This window comes from Tauraco erythrolophus, chromosome 2, assembly GCF_009769465.1.
Source record: "Tauraco erythrolophus isolate bTauEry1 chromosome 2, bTauEry1.pri, whole genome shotgun sequence".
NCBI lineage: Eukaryota > Metazoa > Chordata > Aves > Musophagiformes > Musophagidae > Tauraco > Tauraco erythrolophus.
The window spans coordinates 35,068,215-35,088,071 of record NC_141466.1 but is presented as its reverse complement, the minus strand read 5'-3'; the positions used below and the strand labels follow the sequence as shown (position 1 = coordinate 35,088,071).

General features: G+C 37.4%; 1 protein-coding gene across 3 annotated transcripts; it reads right to left on the bottom strand.

Moving 5' to 3' along the window:
* Positions 1–264: 264 nt before the first annotated feature.
* On the bottom strand, positions 265–19,525 carry LCA5 (lebercilin LCA5). 3 transcript variants are annotated; one of them, XM_086608257.1, is made up of 9 exons: positions 19,274–19,525; positions 13,408–13,790; positions 10,376–10,905; positions 8,746–8,883; positions 7,451–7,547; positions 6,068–6,213; positions 4,064–4,202; positions 1,841–2,217; positions 265–527 (listed from the first exon to the last, which is right to left on the bottom strand). In XM_086608257.1, exons 2-9 carry the CDS (start codon positions 13,604–13,606, stop codon positions 483–485), a joined length of 1,671 nt encoding a protein of 556 aa, XP_086464383.1. In that variant the 5' UTR covers positions 13,607–13,790; positions 19,274–19,525; the 3' UTR covers positions 265–482. The 3 variants fall into 3 exon arrangements, with proteins under 3 accessions (XP_086464383.1, XP_086464382.1, XP_086464381.1); XM_086608256.1 differs by lacking the exon at positions 265–527 and having other exon boundaries at positions 922–2,217; positions 19,274–19,357; positions 19,487–19,525; XM_086608255.1 differs by lacking the exon at positions 265–527 and having other exon boundaries at positions 922–2,217.
* Positions 19,526–19,857: the final 332 nt, after the last annotated feature.

The window sequence follows — 19,857 nt, the reverse complement described above, 5'->3', positions numbered from 1 at the left end:
ATGCCTCTGCTAAATCCTTCATTGCCTACCTTTTTAATTTGTGTACATGGCACCATGCAGTGAATAACATCACTAGCAATGTGGCTACCAACCCTTCCCCCCCGTATCAATAACATCATATAAAAAGTCAGAACTTCCTGTTAAAGATGATCTACACACAAAAATTTTACTCAAGCCATTTAATAAAACCATTTTGTTAAAAATTGACTTAGTGATGATTCGAAATTTACATAGAAAATTCAGAAATTACAAAAAAAATGGCATTATATAATAAATATAACCTGAATATGTGAGAAGAGTTAGAAAAATTTATTAGTAAGGTCTACAGAAAACGTATGCAGAAGGAAGATCAGCTGCTCCTGAGTTAATTGGGTTTCTGTTGATGTTCTTCTGAGATAACATGATTGCAGTGTAGAATATTCTCTTTCTACCACAGCCTTTGTGCTAGGCACGTCTCTTCCATCCATTTCATGACACTGATGTTACACATGCCTTCTCCTGACACAGTGAAGAGGCTCTCCGAATGCCTGAGAAAGAAAATATCTGAGGCCTAAAAGTACTCCAAACGAAAAGCAGTGTACTGAGCAGCCTACAGGTAAAAAAAAAAAACACCCAACATTTCCTAGGCTGGCTAGCCAGAGATGCTAATCTAGTCGCTGCCCTGAATGCCAGTGTTGCCACATAAAAGCTTCCCACCTTCTTAGCCAACTCATTCTGCAGTAAGCAATAACCTTCCCTTGTGAGAAGTATAATTTTACTTAACATACCATTACGCATCAGTAAGACTCAGAAATTTAGAGAGTGATGGCAAGAGAGGAGAGTGAGAGCAAGGAAGGGGGTGGGAGGGAGAGAGAGAAGGATGAGGGGGAAAGACAGTGAGCACACAAGAGAGCAAGAGTGAGAGGGAGCATGAGGGGTGTGTGAGAGAGCGTGAGCGAAGGGCGTTGAGGGCGAATCCTCTGCAAATCCTCCCATTCCTATCGCATCCCTCCCAGCTCTGTGCTACTGAGCCTCTCAGAGCCCGAGCCACAGCTGCACAAGTCAGATGGTGCCACATGGAAACAGTGACAGTCGGTCTGGAGCCCACGTTGGGGCAAAAGTGTCTTCTCTGATCGACTGAAGCAGCCAGCCAGTGCCTATCTCATCTCCCAAAGTCTCTCAGGACACCTTCCATGTCTTTCTGCCAAATCTCCACGGTCTGTATTTGGTTATTACATTTTAGAAGACATTTCCTGCATATAGGTTAGGCTATTCTATCAAAGTGCATCTTTCCTCTATACATATAACCATTTATGTAAATTATTCCTTCATAAGGCTTTACAATATACCTGAAATGTTTCAAATCTGTATCTAATAAATATTACACGAAAATATTTTTCACTATTTACATATGCAGCACATAAAAAGATGGTCATCGTAAGATTACTTCTTCAATTTCATCTTCTAAAGAACCAAGGGTCTTAACTTGTGGCTTGATTGTAGTGTTTTGCAAACGGTGTCTGCTTAGGTCTCTTACTTCACCGAAAAGCTCATTGTCTTCTTTTACTTTGGCTTTACTGTTTTTATCGACAAGAGGAGTATTACTAGAGTCCCAATCTATGTCAAAAGGTCTTGTACTGTTATTTTTAGAATGAAGGATGGTACTGCTACTACTTCCAAAGAGTTGTTCCATTAAATTGGACTTCTTTTCTTTCTTACTATTGAAATCTGCATTTTCCTTAACGTTTTCTTCTAAGTTGTCACTTTTTTGAGTAAGCCAACTCGGTCTCCTTGATCCTTTCCCAAAGGAAGGTGCATAGCTACCAAATGTTAACTTACTACTTAAATCTACGGTCCTTACATTTTGTTGCTTCTGCCTTTGTGCTCTTGTGGCATCGTCCTGGCTGTCAGCTACAGGAAATCCATTAGCAACCTTCCCGGGAATCTCAAAGAATTGATTAGGTTTTTCTTTTTTCTCCAGGGAATCAGATTTTCTTGCTGTATTTATGAGTGGTGCTTGGGAAGCAGGTTTCATGTTTGTTACGTTTTGAGTTTCTCTATCAATTTCTTGCATTTTAGCAAGCAGGAGCTCTCTTTTTCGCCGCTCTTCCAGCGTCTCAGTGCTTTCTCTCTCTACTTCAGGTTTGTGGATTTCTATCTCCATCTTTATTTTCTCGTCTTTATCCAATAAAACGCTGCCGTCTTTTTTCATTTTGTCATATTCTTCCCTTTCCCAGTCTGCAGGAAATGTTTAAAAATAATTTAAAATGTTTTACTTTTAAAATCCCTTTAAAAGAATATTTTTAATATAATGCAAGCAAAAGCCATTGAATTTTTAACATGCTCCTCTACGCATAACGTGGTTTTCCTACTGCAAAAATAAATTCTTCCAAAATTACAACTAAATTCACACCAGGTTCTCTGCTAAGAGATAAAAGTTTACTGTCATCTTCCAAAGGGATCAGGCCATTATCCCTGTTTTAGAATTTTCAGAGGAATGTAATTTCTGCCAATTGCTTTCCTGTTTCCTGGGTTTGAATGAAAATGAATACAAGATCACTGATTTTAATAGTCCAACTTGCACAGTACTTTATTTTTCTTTGTCAGCACCACTGACATTAGGATGGTTCTGGGATGTACGTTTGTTTTTGGTTGTTTTTTTTTTTTTTTCATAAAGGGAACTACTCCTTTGAAGATATCAGACCACAAAGTCATAGAAGTTATTACCAGTTTCAAGTAGTGAATAATTTCAAATACACTGCATCTGCTGCATACAGAAAATACCTTTACACGAGTGTTCTGTGTATCACCATGTGAACTCAATGAGAGTGTGCAAATACCAAATGTCAGTTTGCACAGCTATAAAGGGACACCAAAGGTGCAAAACAGTAATAAACTTCTAGATGCAATCTGCAAATACTTATGTGTACAAGAAAAAGGAAGCTTCTCAAATATTTCTCTCTTCAAAATATTTTTCTATCAAGACAACAGATGTGTGTTTGGTCAAAAGTTGAGTATGACTACTTGGCCCCTTCAACATACTGGCATTTGCCTTTGAACACTTTATTCAAATGCCTGACTGCTGTTTTCATAAAGTTCCACATTATCTATTGTACTTCAGATCAAGCTTACAGAAACAACTGCAGCAGTTCAGTCAATATATTTAATATATATGTTTTTTCAACAGCATATAATTATGCCAAGTTAAGTAGAGCAGCTGCCTTTCTGTATGTAAGGGGAGGAAAATATCAGCTTATACTGTAAGACGGGTAAGGCGGTCAAATCATCTTACTTAAGAGACATAAACAGAGCAGATTCTTGGCTTATGTAAGTTGTGCACTGATGCCAGTGGAGGTAGAAGGTTTTACACAGAATTTACCTCTAAAAGCAGCTATAGATTTTTAGAATTTTTCCTTGTCATCTAGAAGAAGTGTTATTGTTCATTAACTATAATAACTGAAAGAGTATTTTAACATGACAGGATGCAGTCCGTCTAAAATACTTTAGATTAAAAGACTTATGAATGTAAGTCATTAACGTGTTGTGAAAACCAACTGAATAAAAAAGCAATATTGAAATATAATGATAGAAACTGACATTTCTCAAATAGCTACATCAAATGATTCAGATAACCACAAGCGAAATTATACCGCAACTTCAAATGACACAGGAGAAGTAGATACATACTGAAAAAACAGGCCATATTAAGGAAAGCAGATTTGTTCTACAATAGTAAAAATCTACTGCCTACCTCAACAACATCTAGCAAGCTGGAGATAACATCAGCATTTACCTGCTATGTCATCCTTGTTTTGTAAAGCAAGATCTCTCAGGTTTCAATACTTTCTTGTGGACAGCATTTTTTGCTGCTGCATACTTAATCACAGCTGAGTACAGGGCACAGATTATTCTATATCCCTGATTCTCCACATTTCTGATTCTCTTTGCATAATAGAACTGAAAATAATTTTCCACTGTAGTGATCTCCACAAAATCATTTTGCTCTTCTCACAAGAAACTAGCAGCCTCACTTGATTAGCATTCTGTGGCATATTTTCCAGCCTTCAGTTGCCTGTTTCCTTACCATCATGTAGTTTTTGAACCCTCTCCTCTAAAGCCTGTATTTCCTGAAGACGTTTCAGTTTCTCTTCCCTTTCCTTGTCTTGGTCTTGTCTTAGGAGGTCTGCTTGCTCTTTCCAACCTTTGTCTTGAGTTTCTTTTTCCTGAAATAAATTAATACAAAACTGAAATTGATGGGGAAAAATAATCAATAAACCAAACAAAATCGTATGAACTTCTAGGTCATTCTGAAATCACATTAAAAAAACACACAAAAAATGAGCAAGTCATCTAAACTAAACCAGCTTTGACAACCCAGGGGTTTGGCCCTAAAATCTTATCACCTCTAACATAGTTTTATGCACCCGAAACAAAATGAATAGACAATCAACTCTATTTTGTATTACACATTTCAGGAAAGTTGAAGCTCCAATGTCATAAAGGAAAATTATGACAGTGTTAGGGTAGTTCTTTTTAGAAGTCAGAAGCTGTCTTTTTCAAGGACTTTAATAGAAGGTCAGACCTCACCACCTTATTCTTTTAACAAGTAACCAATTAGTTGCCCTTCATTTCCACAATTTGATCTTTTTACTCAACAAGTGAGTTGTAGATTCAGACAGTTTCATGGTGGTACTTATAGTTATGGAGTATTAAGTAACAAGCACTGAAAGAGAAAGGTTGAATCTTGGCTGAAAAATACAGTTAGTGAGGAAACATATACATTTAAAAGCAAAAAATTGCAGAAAAGATATTAATGTCAGCAGTAAAAATCATTAATACAGAAAAGTAGTGGCAATGAAGTAAAAGTCTGCATAATCCAACACATGGATGCTAAATCTGTAGCTTGTCCTTATTTTAGAGTAAAATAAGCTTCTAGATTAAAATACACTTCTAAAAGAAATAAGAGAAACAGTTACTACTTAATGAACAAAGAAAATATGACTTAGCCAATACAACTTCAAGTATTTTCCGTTCATGTACGAGATTATCGTTACCATATTTTAAAAAACCCAAAAACTTCATAAAGAGATGGTGGCCTAGTATTTAAAACGCTTGACTTAGAAAACTGATGAAAGCACAGGCTACCCAAATCTAATTTACATTACACAGAGCAACAGACATATACGAACTAGAGAGGTTTGTAAGATGACATATAGTTGGACTCCATGAGCTGCACTTATACCGAATGTGCGGTTCTGTAACTCAGACACGGAAATATGTGCTGGAAGAACGCATACATTAAACTACATCCATACTTACAGAAAGGATTTTGCAAGAGAGAACATATGAACGAAACAGTCATGAAAAAGCTTCAGTCCCGTCAGGCAGCCACTCAAGACCATCATCAGAGTATTATTTCTGACAAATAGTCCTAGCCTTCTGTAATCAGAGTTTGTACAATTTGTACCAGAAACTGTGTCATTCTGATTTGTAATACCTTACGCATCTCTGATTTTAGCTTTAGGTCACAGAAATATTAGCAATACTTCTAATGGTACTATTTTATAATAAAAAGGGAAATGGAAAAACAAAAAAATCCAACCATATTCACAAAGCTGGAAAAACAATAGACAAAACACCAGACAATAAGAGGAAGTGTTAGACTTATGCATTGTGAAATAAATCTGGAAAGTAAAAGAAACCATAATTAACACCAAAGCAAAAAGAGAGACACAAGGCAGCCAGTACTGTTACAACAGATTTCTCAAATAAGCATTAGAAATAAAGAAAAGGGGAGAAAAGCAAAATTAAGTCTTAAAAACTTCAAAGAAATGCCAGTGGCAGAAAAAGAAACAAACTGAGCTAATGGTTATCAGTAAGACATAGAATATGATGAACTAAGTGTCACAAAAATGGAGTATGGTATTTCTGGAAAAGTAGTTTCTCTTAAAGATCAGAATGTTTTCTAAATTATTTTTTTCTATATACTTACATTTAGACATATTGTCTAAAATATAAGCCCTGCAGTAAACACTCAGTCTGATAGGGGAGTTACCTGGAGCAAGTCTCAAATTTTTATGGAACTCACTATTTTAGGAAGAATCTCTTCTTTCTTGTTTACTGTGTCACCAAAGACAAGTTCTGATTCTGGAAGAAATTCTACCGGTGAGAAGTATCCACTGGTCTGTACGCCTTTTGTAAGCTGTGCTCCTTTTTTAGTGTTTTGGTTGTTGGCTGTAGAAAACACAAATTAGTCGAAGCATGTTTTCACTTGAAAAAATCCTACTATATAGCCACCTCTCATTTTTAATGATTTGCAGCAAACATAAAAGACACTATTGTAGCCAATGGAAGTGGAAAGTATTGACAAGTTTCACATAGTTGTTTTCAGCATCTGTAAAAGCTAGTTAAAAAAAAAATATATGCAAAACTTCTACCAAAAAAAAAAACCCTCCCCACCTTAAAGCTACTTATAAATTCATTACAATATACTAAATATTTGTTTAAAAATCCCCATAAAATATCTTGCTCATCTTACTGCTTGTCACAGAAGCTACATGTAGAGAAGCAAACTCCCAAAATTAAAATTCACTTATTTGCATCTTTGAATCACATACACTTCTATGGAATGACATTTTTAAAAATTTGAACCTAAAATGGAACAATAGCAGTGTCTATGCACAAATGAGCAGCAGACAAACTGTTTGAAATGCTGGCATTAAATATTTAAAACAGTCCCATAAATTCCTGCTTCTTCTGACAAGCAGATTTTAATGATCCAGTGAAAATAGTCTAAGTACACACAAAGATACACAGATGTACACACACATATTTACATGGGTAGCATAAGGCTTGAAGCTGCCTTGTCACACCAGAAGAAATCACTGCACTGATACTTTTAGAAGATTATGTTTTGGGACAAATGCACTCTTTGAGGAAAAAACAAGAGTGCAGCTCATCTGACAGAAAGAAAACTTGAATCAGCAAAAACAAATAAAAAGTGAAGTTACATATTTTTAAAGCCTGTGTAATTTATTGTCATGTAGACATTATCTAGGAACTATGAGAGAATTTACTAAACCATAAGAAAAGGGTGGATGAACTACTTAGGGATATGGTTTAATGGGGGATTAGGGACGGTTGGACTGGATGATCTCTAAGGTCCTTTTCAACCTAGAAATCTATGAAATCTATGAAATCTTCCCTTACTCCTTCACTCACAAACATCTGGTATGAAAGGAGCTAAGAACACTGTTTGATGAAGTTCTGGGTTTTGGTTCTGCTGCAGTTACAGAACACTCAGAAATGTGCCCTTCCTAACCTGTGCTGTGTTGAAAGCAGTGCAAAAAAGTCTATGTTCTCCAACAAGCAGCGTGGGGTCAAACACTGAACGGCACGAGCAACACAACGTAGCAGAGCAATTTAAAAGCTTTGCTATTAATTTTTCTGCCTTTACTGCTTTATAAGTTACCTTTTTTTCTTTGTATAATATCCACGTCTTTTCTTGGTGATAGCTTCAACATACGATTAGCATATATATTTTTTGCTTCAAGTTCTCTCTCTTTTTCCTGTGTGTGAAAGAGGTGGGTATAACAGAATGAGTTACTAAGCTGTAAATTAAATGAAAAATACATATTGTAAGTAGAAACAGAGTAATCAATAGTTACACCAATGTTTTAAGGAGAACAATCACATTCCTAACTTTTTTCCTGCTGTAAGAAAGCAGATCGAACTTTCGTCCCAAAAACCTCATTAGCAAGATAGTCTGGGGGAAAGAAAAACTATCTCTGCAGTGAAAATAAAACTAAATGGCAATGTTTTCATAAACTCGAGTAAGGCTTACAATGCACGTAAACTGCAAATTCAGTTGTGCAATCTATTGTCAAGTGTTAAACATTTCAATGCTAGCAACGTGACTCGCCACAGGACACGCCAGCACCATGGGGCAGAGGTCCACTGCATCGCAGAGGTAGAGATATATTCTTCCCTCATGACATTTATTGAATAAAATACAGAAATGAACAGTGAACTATCATAAATCATCTGATAATGAAAATGTTTTCAAAACATCAAACTCTCCACTAACAAATCAGGCATAAAACACTCTAAACCAGTAAGTTTCTGAGTTATTAATGCTCTTGCACTGCTACTTGCCTGATAGCTAGTCAAGTGGTAAACTGGTGCATCGCCATTATATAAGTATGTTGGAGACTTGGGGTGGTTTTTTGATTCCTAAAGATAAACTGACTAGGTAGAACATAACAATGTCTTCAGTCTTTAAATTTAGAATTTGGGCAACAACGTGGTGGAGGGATGCAAATAAACCCTTGCACAAATTTAGCAAGACACATGGATATCACAAATACCGAAATTAATCTTTACACAAACCTACTGTAATGCAAGTACATGAGTAACATAAAGTACTGTATATACCTGCAGATTTAATTTTAAAAATCAAGCCTTCAAAACCTGATTTTCCAGTAGATCTTGTGGTTTAATGACAATGCTTGGCTATGTACTTGATCTTGCTGTTCTTAACTAGAGCTAACAATAACGATTAACATAGAGACATTCCTGTTATAAACACTGCAGGGTCAGAGCACAGAACATTTCAATTTAAGGCAGGAAAAGAACTCACATGTGGTATATAATTAAGTACACATCAGAGAGCGCAGTCACTGGTAAACTATTCAAACCTGATTAGAGATACTTCCAAAGATAAAATACCAGAACACGGTTAGCAACTTGTATTGATTCACATTTTACCTTCAGCTTCTGATTTAGTTGATGAAGCTCTTCCTGGAGAACTCTGTTTTCTTCTTGAGCCTCATGCATCTTTTTTTTCTTTGAATGTAACTCTCGTTGAAAACTGCTACTACTTAATTCAAGATTTTTTTCCAAATCCTTCAATTTAAAACAAAGTAATATTTTTTTAATAACTGAAGTATTTTTTTATAGTCAAATTACTTAAATAAAATGACAATAAACCAGCATCCTGAATTCAGATATCAGCTCCACCACTGCTGTAACACTGAATACATTTAAACCCTTAATCCTAACTTTAAGGGGGCGGACAGAGCACCTGCAGATGCTGCAGCTCATCCTTCCTGAGTACTGAGAGGTGATTTGAGGCCATAACGGGAACGTACACTACTTTCTGCAAGGCTCGTGGCACAGTGGACCTCTAGATCCCTAAGAGAAATCTCAAACTGATGGTTAAGAAACAGAATATTTCCCTGAACGTGCAGGGTTAGAAGGAAGAAGAAGAAATAATTTTTAACCTTTCTACTAGAAACACATTTGTTGTGATTTCATTTATGTATCCTTGCCTTGCAAGAGCTGTTTTAAGTGAACCTGTGATGATGAAAGAAGGAAAAAAAGTAGAAGGAAATCCCTTACTTTTTAGAGCATGATTCATTTTAACATTATCCAGTACTATAAATGCTGAAATACCTGATCATAAAACTACAGATGCCAGATGGTGACACTACAGGGTGAGGTGATTTCGGTAACTCAGCAGTTTATAACTTGGTATTTTGGGATTTATTTTATGAAAGCTTAGTTTCTAGTTTAATCCATTGGATTTCCAGATCTATTATCTCTGTAATGTAATTTAGGTTTAATTACTGATACAGACACCATGCTTTAACACCATTTTAATGACCAACATAATTTCAGTTAAAAATACTATTGCAAACAACTACCAACAGTTTAATAGTGTTAATACAATTATTTTTAAATAAGATGAGTTTTTAGACTTGTTTACAATGTAGACATGTTTAGACAGGTTTACAAAAATGTAAAAATTTTTGCTGAACAAAATTAGAATGTATTGCATAAAATTCTTAAAATGGATACCTGTAAAATGTTTTAAAGCTCATTTTGGTATTAAAAAAATGCTGTAATTTTGTTCAGCTCAGCTCTTGGACGTGCAGAAGAGTGGACAATAAAACATTGCATGAATATAGTTCACAAAATTGAGAAAGAATTACTACATATATGTTTTTTAGAATTTTATTATATAGTTCCCTAAATACCCAGAAAATTTTTAACAAATGCTTAGCTTCCAAAAGGATAAATTAGATCACATAAAGTTGTATTATAGCTGCATGCATTTCTGAAACGTTATCACTAGTTATAAAAACACTTGAAAGAACAAGTCCACAGTACATATTCTGATGATATATACTTCATTTGTAAATAGAAATTTGATTGCACAACTGCCAAGTATGTAACTATATAATCACATTGGAAATAATTTACTTGATGTTACTTATGTGTAAAGAAAAGAATGATTTTCTATTTGCTCCACAACTGTGAAAAAATAAAATTCATGAAGCTCATGATGGCAAGAAATACCTGTACCAGAGTTCTTAGGAAAAGAAAGCCATCTCACCTTAATTCTTTTTTCACTGTCCTCTAGCCTGCTCTCTGCATAGGCTAGTTTCTTTGCCAGGTCATCTCTTTCGGCAAGGTGCTTATCTGCAGACAGCTTTTTCAGCTTCTGCAAGACAGTTTTTGTTCTGTACAGTTCATCTTCCGATTCTTTCAGCCGTCTCTCACTTGCACGCTCTTTCTCTTGAGATTTTCGTAGGCGCTCCCTTAATATTCTAATCTCATTGTTGTGCCGAGCAAGGAGCTGAGAGATTTCGTTTTCCGTATCTTCAAACTTATTCAAGGCTTTCTCCTGCCTGTGCTGAAGCCTCTTCAGTGCCCTGTTTTCCTTCTGCAGCTCATCTAGTTTGATGTGGAGTTCAGTCAGTTCATTTCGGAGCTCATTGATTTTCAGCAGCCTAGCAGAAAGAACTCTTTTCGTGACAAGATCTATATCTTTTGCAGGAGAATCCCTAGTGAGGCTCTGAGAACGGACACCCCACCGCGTCCCTCTTTTGCTTGGTGCATATTTGGAATTCAATTTCTTTGTGGCTAAGAGAGGAAAAATAAAAAAGCATGTTTACTATAAGACAATGCAATTTGTCTATTCAGACATCCTTCTTGGAATAAAGCTCTGCCTGACACAATTTTACAATACTTAGCAGAGATTGCAGCTTTCAAACCAGGCAATAAAAGGCATATATTTGATAGACTTGTGCTCCTTTTGATAGACAAAAAAATGGAGACTTATGTTTGTGATCTACTGTAAGAGGTAATATTTGCAGCCATCAATATAGGACCATTGTAAAGTAATAATCTGCAAATTGAATCAGAAATAACAGTCATATTTTATTAATATTTGATGATGTTTATTAAAATGTTCTAGAAATACTGTACTCATGCATACGATATTATCAAAACCTTTTAAAATGGCAAAAATTAGCTGAGGGTTAGCTAGTTATGTATTATGCAAGATGTAATTCTCTCAGACAAATGCAGTAGTATTTTCAAATCCAGCTGCCATGCTTACAGACAAAACAGCAGATTTCAAAGGCTCAATGCAAAAAGCCTCCGAAGCAAAATTATACAGCCCATGAAAATTCAGCTCTCCCCTGAATAATTTATTCTTGTATCACAAGTTATTTTCCACACAGTATCCTTATTTGATTACTAGTATGCATCACTCACATTCCTATTTGATATTATTATTTTATTATCATCCCCATAGATAAAAGCTAAACACTTTGTTTCTATCTTATTTGCCTCTCAAGCCATGCTCAAGGAACGAAGCGTATAATCCATTAAAAATATCTCTTAAAATAACTGAACATATAGAAAGAGCATAATTCATTAAGGCACATCCGTGTTCCGAAGAAACACACTGAGCAGCAGTTTATAATTCAGGCTTTAAAGCTGCGATACAGCGATAGTGCAGCTACCTACACACAGACAGTGAGTGTGTGTGACAGCAAATTCCTCCTCCTCTTTGGTGCTCACCATGTTTCTATTCTACAGAGAATATTTTACAGCAAAAATAACAGCTCCAAAATATTTTCTTGTAATTTCCTCTAAACATTTTGCACAAATACACCTTCATTTTCTGCTTGATGCTCATTTTTCCACAGCTTGGGCACACAAAAGCAGGTGTTTTTTCTGCCGTTACAAAGAACGCTTATGTCATATTCAAGTGCAAAAAGATTATCTAATACATGCACTGCAGGAATGATGCCACTCCTATCACCAACTAAGGAAATTCCCATTAACCCTAGAATTCCAGCCCCTTCAAGAACTTCTCCACATTTAAGGCAGAACAGAAAATTCCAACATCAAGTTTGTGCTTTTTACCTATAGTTAAATTGGGGAATAGCGTCTTTCAAGAACAACATGACATTCACAATACCTTCATTAATAATTATGTTCAATTCTGGCTATGTAATCAAAGAACTAGTCACTCATTTGCCCTCTCCAAATTAAATACCACAGAGGAACTGCAGGTTTTGCTTCCTAGAAAGCTAACCCATGGCTGCTGTGGAGAAGATGCCACTTCTCAACAGAGAAGCTCAGCAAAACACTAGTTGCACCAGGACACCAACACTGTCAGGGATCTGAAGAGGTATCCTCCCTGGGCAACTTCAATATTTACAGTTAGATATTCTGGCACACTCTAGATCATAATGTTGACCAAACGATTCACACAGTATCAAGCACTTATGAATAAAACAGAGCACTTGCTTGAGAAAGGCAAGATATGCTCTGACTTCACCAGAAAACGTGTGCAATTATTTAGAACAAGTTGTCAAAGTGTGGCAGAGAGGATTCACATCCCTACTTCAGCCCAGGACCTGTATAACCATTGTCTCCCTTTTTGCAGGGATGTTCACATTCCCACAGTCTCAATCAAGAAAGCAGCTTATGTAGGTGAGGTGTGTGTGAGGGAGCTCAAAGTGGAGCTGTTTCATCCCAAATTGGAGATATTTTACTTTCAAGGAAGGGCCAGGAAAAACTTTCTTTTGAATGTCCACATGTACCTAACTTTCCCAAACACATTTTCTCTCTCTTGCTACATTACTGGTCTTCCATTTGTTTGTTTTTGGAAGTACCTAGTATTACACTGTAAGGCCTAGTCAACTAGACTTCCACAAGAGAGGTATCTTTAGGGGTATTTTGTCAGAGAAATTTTAACAATTGTCTCTCTCTTACTGACTGCATAGTGAAAGACTTGCCTTAGGTCCTTGGCCTTGAGTCTTTTTGCCAAAGATAAAAAGAGAGCATCAGCATGACTCAACAAAAAGCTAGTAGAAGGGCCATGTTCACTTGTTAAGAAAACTATGAATAATTCTGAAAATCACCAAAAATCCTCCTTATGCAGGAACAGGTTAATTTCAGTTTTCAACAGAGCAGTTACAGTCTACCCTACCTGTCATCTGTAGCGTGATTCACATGAACCTTATTTGTAGATTCCCATAATGGTAGTTTCCCGCTTTTATTTCAGCTTTCAGAGCTAACTAACTCTTTGGAGTAGTTACAAAGCAGCAATTTTTGCTATCCACCTACCTTGGTAGTGCACAAGGCTGTTTGAAGTTTCTGTTTTGTGATCTCTTTTTTCTTGGCTTGTAGATGGGTAGCTTAGTGTTGGTGACTGGCCAGATGAATGAGATGCATTATCTTCATCTGAATAATACGAGTCACTATTTTTATCCCCATCCGATTTCCTGTCATGTTCAGAATCTGGGCTCCTTACTCTTTCTCCCATTTTTCAGATTTAACTGCTTTCCAGATTTTTCTCAAAGACTGTTCAATTTGACACAAAGGACCTTTCAGTTGTCACAATGGCAGCAGCAGGATTATTTCCTTGGGTTTATCATCTTCATCTCCAAAGCATGAAATCTTAGCAGTTCAGTTCAGCAAGCAGTAGTTATCATGCAGAATGCATTTTTCTGGAACAATTTAGAGAGAGAAAAAAAAAATTGAGAATGGTTTTGCTCTTTAGTTAAGAAAGAAAGGTTAAAAAACCATGTAATTATTCAGGATTCCTATAACCTTATGCCACGTGCTGTGCTGCATTAGCCCTATTATTTATATTAAATGTGACAGACATCACTCTAGGAATGCTACTAGTATTACACCAAGTAGTTTGAGGCATTCACCTCCAAAAGAGAAATCAGAAAATCAACACAGCTAAATCTAAAATAAAAAATTATTCTCAGGTTAGAGAGAGGGGAAAAGAAGCATTTTGAAAACAAAACAGAAGACAAGTGAAAGCTGGATGCTATTCAGGAAACTAAACATATTTTAAAACTTTTTAACCAAATGAATTAACAATTTATTCGTTCGACTAGAATGAAGATATTTGTAGAATTTGACTAAATCTTCCATATCTCAATTTCTGATACCCTAATGATGTTAAACAGAGGGCTTGAAAATCAGCTGTCCCATTTGTCTGGGGGATATTCTGTCTCTACCTGCTAATGAGGTCATACCTACACATCGCAGTCTTTGCCCAGAAAGTACTCTCATACCCTACAGCATCTAGTGTTTCGTGCCTGCAAGAACTGGCAGGAGCACACACATTTGTGTCATGTGCTTTATAGGAAAATGCAAATAAAGCCTTTTGGGGTCTTTATATCTGATAAGAGAGACCACACTGCTGGTATATGGTAAACATTACATCTGCAGCAGGTATAACATGAGAAGGGCTGCTCCTGCAGCCTGTCTTTCGATGTAAACTGGAAAATCCCCTCATCTCAAGGTAAAATCACCTTATTTTTGCATTTTTGGAGACACTTCCTGAGAATATAATGGAGTAAATATACTCACAATTTTCCTCACTTCCTCAGTTAGAAGAATTTTTTCATCAGTTTAGGAAGCATTTTACTGACTATGCTCAGCCTCCCATGTCCTTCGTCTGTCTTACCACTCTTCACAGCTCTCAAGCTTATTTCACCATCTATCTCCCTTCAATCCAACTTCAAGACATCAAGCCTTTAATGGGTGAACAAATAGGACTTGCATCAGAGCCCATCAGTTCTGCCTGTTAAATGACATATGCTCCTAGCCCATTTCTAAATGGTAAAGCAAACTAACACACAAAAAAACCCGAGCAGCTTTCAATCAAAACTCTTCTACATTGCAGGGCATACAACATACCTGTCATCGAGCTGAAAATTTTTCACTATATTATTTCCCAATAAAATACACTTAGCATGCTTCTTGGCCTTCTGTTGCACTGTCTATACATGCAGAGCTGCACAGCTGAGCAGAACAGAAACGTCAGCTGCCAAGACAGTTCTCATTACAAATTCAAGCTTTCTGGCCCAGTTCACTGTTAGCACAACTCTGTCTCCACTGACTGGAATCCATTTGCCCTCATAATCTGTATAGAAGGAATCAGAGGAATAAATATCCCAATAGATTTCTAAACTGAGAAGCTGTTGGGAAATTAATACTGAATTATTTGGAAGAGAGTGTCTTTCTTTACTTAGGGAGTAACTTTTCAAAATAATGTTTTTTAAGCACCTAAATATCTTCAAAGTGGTCCAAATAAATTACATGTCTAAAACTTATGTCAGAGAGGATTCTGACGAAAACCAAAGTTGCACTGCAAAACCCAGAAAGAAGACAAACTATGCTTGAGATCGCTTGTCCTAGAGATTGCTCAACATGAGCTGGAAAGTATCAGTTATTGCGAACATTCAAATGATCAGTAACAACTGTTCTTTTTTCTTCTGAAATAATGCAGTTAAGAAAGACATTTCAAAAGTAAATATCTAACCATAATTGTATCATCTTTAAGTGTAATGAGGACCCTCAGATATGTTCATGAGTGCAAAACTAAGATCATGTAAGAGTATTAGAACATATCAAGGTGCATCCCTACTCCCAAACAGCTCCACTTATAAGTCCTGGCCTCACAAACACCTGCACAGAATGTATGTTATTTTGCTCCCTGAAAAGCAAACCAAGCCCAAACTGAAAGAGGCAGAATTTTGTAGACAACCTGTTCTCTAGAAGGTGCACAGGCAAGATTGCATCAGTTCTGCCTCCACAGGACAGAATCTCAGGCAAAGCAAAAAAAACCCAACAACCCAACAATAAAATATACATTAAAATAGATTTTAATTAATGTTATTAATATAAAACTAGTGCTCTGGAGATCTCATAATATTACAGTCATCCTGACTGAAAAAAACATTAAAAACAGTAGTTGTGTTTGTAACTCAGACAAAGCATGGTGTTGTCAGTGAAGCCAATGGCTTCATTTCCAGCTAACAACACGGGCCACAAAACTTGTCAGATTTTGTCCGAACTCATCTTGGGTGCCTGGAGCTTTGCTATAGCTTATTTAGCTGCAAGAAAATTAATTAACAACCAGGGAACTTATTTGGTTTAGCTTTTTGCTTAGGTTTGTACAATTGTCTAGCACCTACTGTTACATTTATGTCTATAAATAACAGACAGCAATAACAGTAGTTATTCTGTGCAGCGTGAACTCTTGCAAAAACACAGCACAGAGGAGTACAGGCACGAGGTGACTGCAGGAGCCTGAAAGCACAAACACAGGACAACACTGGGGCCCTAAGCTACACCACTTCACCTGTGTTTAATGACTGGACATCAACGGGATGCAGTCTTGGAACCTGGGTAAAATCAGTTTTATAGGCAACATATGGAACAAAGAACAAGTATTCAACAAATGTAAAACACACAACATGCAGTAAATTCAGATGTAATGTGGAACCACGAATCAATTAATGGAATAGAATGGAATAGAGAGCAAGCTGCACAGTGTCTTAAGCACAGAAAAATGACCCCAAACGGACCCAAAGCAAGGAGGAAAAAACCATCACCATCCTCCTGCCAGGGAAAGATTTAGGATGCTGATGACTTGCTGTAAAGAATTCTCTCTCCCAGCTGAAGTCAGTCAAGTCTCAGAGGGAGAGTAGGTAGGTGAAGATAACATCAGAGAAAGGGTTTGGTACTAGAGTTTGTGCCTAAAGCACTGTAACCATATACAGCTCGAACTGTGTTAGTATCTGGACTAACTACATCTTTGATTAGACTGCTAACATTTTAATTAGACTAACAATCAATTGTTGGCTCTGTATCTAAGATGTGTTCCCTGTTTTGCTCATAACAAAACGCCGAACAAAACAAACTGGCAGGAATTCAAGCAACCTAGTCCGTCTCCTGGATGCAAGTCTGTCCCAGGGCCACACGTGGCATCCAGAGGAGTCCTGGACTGCTGGAGCAGGCACATCAGTGTTACAGGCACCACCACATCCAGAGGCACTGACCTAGCCCTGTGTGGAGGCAGGGATTGCTCTATGGGGCAAATATCTTCAACAATGTAGATATAGGCAAGATACACCTGAATTTTCTCTGCCTTCGGGACACAGAAGGACTGAAAGAAATCATCATGCACAGACTTTTTCTTGAGAAGAAAACAAATATGAATGAAAACAAATGGGAACTGCATTTAGGGAAATCATAAATGCCTATAGTTCAATCATCAAGATGTCTGATTATATCATATCTACCAAACAAGAACATTCACTTTCACTTACTGACTTAAAGCTGATCAGTTATTTTATAGTCCCACAAGCGTTCACTGAAGAGGTAATAATCTTTTTGAAGAATACTCAGGGTATTTAAAACAGGCAAATTGTAAGAACTGGAGGACTAGAATTATCCATCACTTCTGCACTGGATATTCCCCACTTTTGAGAATATTTTTCTAAGTATAATTTTGACATACAGCAACATAAATGAACAGTTATTTTTGATGCCTTCTGGAAGTACTTTGAAAAGCAATGGGCTGAAAACAAATTGAAAAAGGTGAACCAATAAAAGCTCCCTTGAGGAATCACCAAAAATATTTTCTGAATCTTCAAATGGTCTTCAGTTTTACAAATCAGTAATATTAACATATTTTCCATACAAAACAAGAAACCTTAGTCTCTCAAGTCTTGCCAAGATCGGTTTTCCACCAGTTTATAATGTAATTTGATTAACATAAAGAAGGTACAGTTTATTTTGAGAACAAATGAATCACTAGGATATTTGAGATTTACTTCAGTTAGCCTAAGGACTGTCTAATTAAGAAATGCTTTGGTTCACTGACTTTTCAATTGTTGCCAAATAGTTTGAGTCGATTATAAAATAAGTTCTACTCATGTAAGAAAGATCCACAAAGGTGTCTGTTTTCCCCTGGTACATTTAATAAGTTTATGAGAAGTGAAACATTGTGGGTTAGCACACCTCCAAAAACCCCGACCCCCCCTCCAAAAGCTTCATGCATGCTTTCAGAAGCCTAATGCATCAAGATCATATCAGTATAGAATGGCTGAAGTAAATCTGAGACCTGTACAAAGTTCAGAAACAGGTTTTTTTTTCCAGAATTTCATGTGCCTTCACTTCAGCAACTTCTATCTATTGCTATTATTTACATATTTTGTATTGAAAACATGCTCATTAATACAAAAACCAGTCAAGCTCCAGGTCACTGTAAAGGATGCAATAGACAAAATAGAGAACACAAAACAACTGCAATGGTGGAATACTGTCTCCCTAACACTCCTAAGTAAATCACAGAAACTGAACTACTGTATTACACATATTAAGCAATGGAGAGAAAGAAAAAACTACTCAGTAATTCTTTTCTCACAGTGTACCCACAGCTTAGTTCTGTAACACAACACTCATAAAACTTTTTAAGTCCTTTTCAATCTTAATACCCTTCAAAGACCAGAAGAAGCTAGATGCTTTTAGTGGACACCATATGATGCTTCCTGAATACAAATGCTGACCTCTAACGGTCCACTCACTTTTTTCACCTATTCTGAGAGAGGGACAGAGCAAGAAAGAGCCAGCTTCAGACGAGTACAAAGCATCAATCCAAATTATTAAAGTCCTGAATTCAGAACAAATAATAACTTCAGAAGAAATTTGTCTCCTTCCTCTTCCTCCATCTTTTTCATATCTAAATACTACAGTTTTTCTAGAAAAGAGAGGACCAAAAGAACTAACTTGTATCACATCAAAACATACTCACTGATGAGGCTCTAGTGATGAGCAAATATTTCATTAGGCAAGCTTTCTGCAGCTGCTAACTTAACTGTGCGCTTTTCTTATAGGTTTATCAGCTTTTTGAGAATGAAAACACTATATAGTTTTAAAAGCCCATGTTAAATTTATCTGACTCTGTGACAGTCAATACTTAGTGTTACTTCCACTGACAGATCTCAAAATAAAAAAGTTGCAGTAAGTCCCAGGTCACAGATAAGAAAACAGCAGTCCAAACAGGTAATACACAGGCCAGTCCTGCAACCAATATAAAAGATTATGTTTCTAAATCCTCTACCAAGGAGGCCCACGCCATCATTCGTATCCCCACCTATACCTCCCGTGTGCGTAGACTTACCTAGTTCAACTCTGCCACTCCTGAAAGCAGTTCTCCAGTTCCCAAAGGTCAAGCAAAACAATTTTCCTTCGCTGGGGAGAAGTTCTTAAAGAACATATCGAATACTACTTTTAATTAACAGATTTTAAACCAACTAATGACTACACATGAGAGTAAGTTTTAAGTGCAGCCATTTAACGCTACAACAGATGACTTCTGAGGAAAGCGACTGACCGTTTGCGGCCTGCCGTACTCCGCTTTTCGGAAGGTCTGCTGCCTGAAACCCGCCGGCGCTAGGGACGAAGCCTCTCCTCCGCGCCCGGACTCCGCCGCCGGGAGCCCCGGGGCGCAGCCGCTGTCCCCGCTGCCTGCCCGGGGACTGAGCCGGTCAGCCGGCCTACACAACACGCCGGGATGAGATCAAAAGCTGCGGGTCCGACCTGAGCACCCCCCCGGAGGCCAAGCCTAGGCCCGGGCCCGGGCCTGGGCCCGCTCTCAGCCCCCACAAACACCGTCTCCCCCACGGTTCTTCCCTCCGCCCCGCGGTAGCGGTACCGCCGTCGCTCCAGTCGGCCCCAGCGCGGCCCCGCCACCGCCGGTACCTG

Excerpts from the sequence above, each read along its gene's own strand:
- LCA5 (XM_086608255.1), bottom strand. The coding sequence starts at position 13,606 with ATGGGAGAAAGAGTAAGGAGCCCAGATTCTGAACATGACAGGAAATCG. Across the intron at positions 8,884-10,375 it reads ACAGTGAAAAAAGAATTAAG|GATTTGGAAAAAAATCTTGA; the intron begins GTGAGATGGCTT and ends TTTAAATTGAAG. Across the intron at positions 6,214-7,450 it reads TATTATACAAAGAAAAAAAG|CCAACAACCAAAACACTAAA; the intron begins GTAACTTATAAA and ends TGTTTTCTACAG.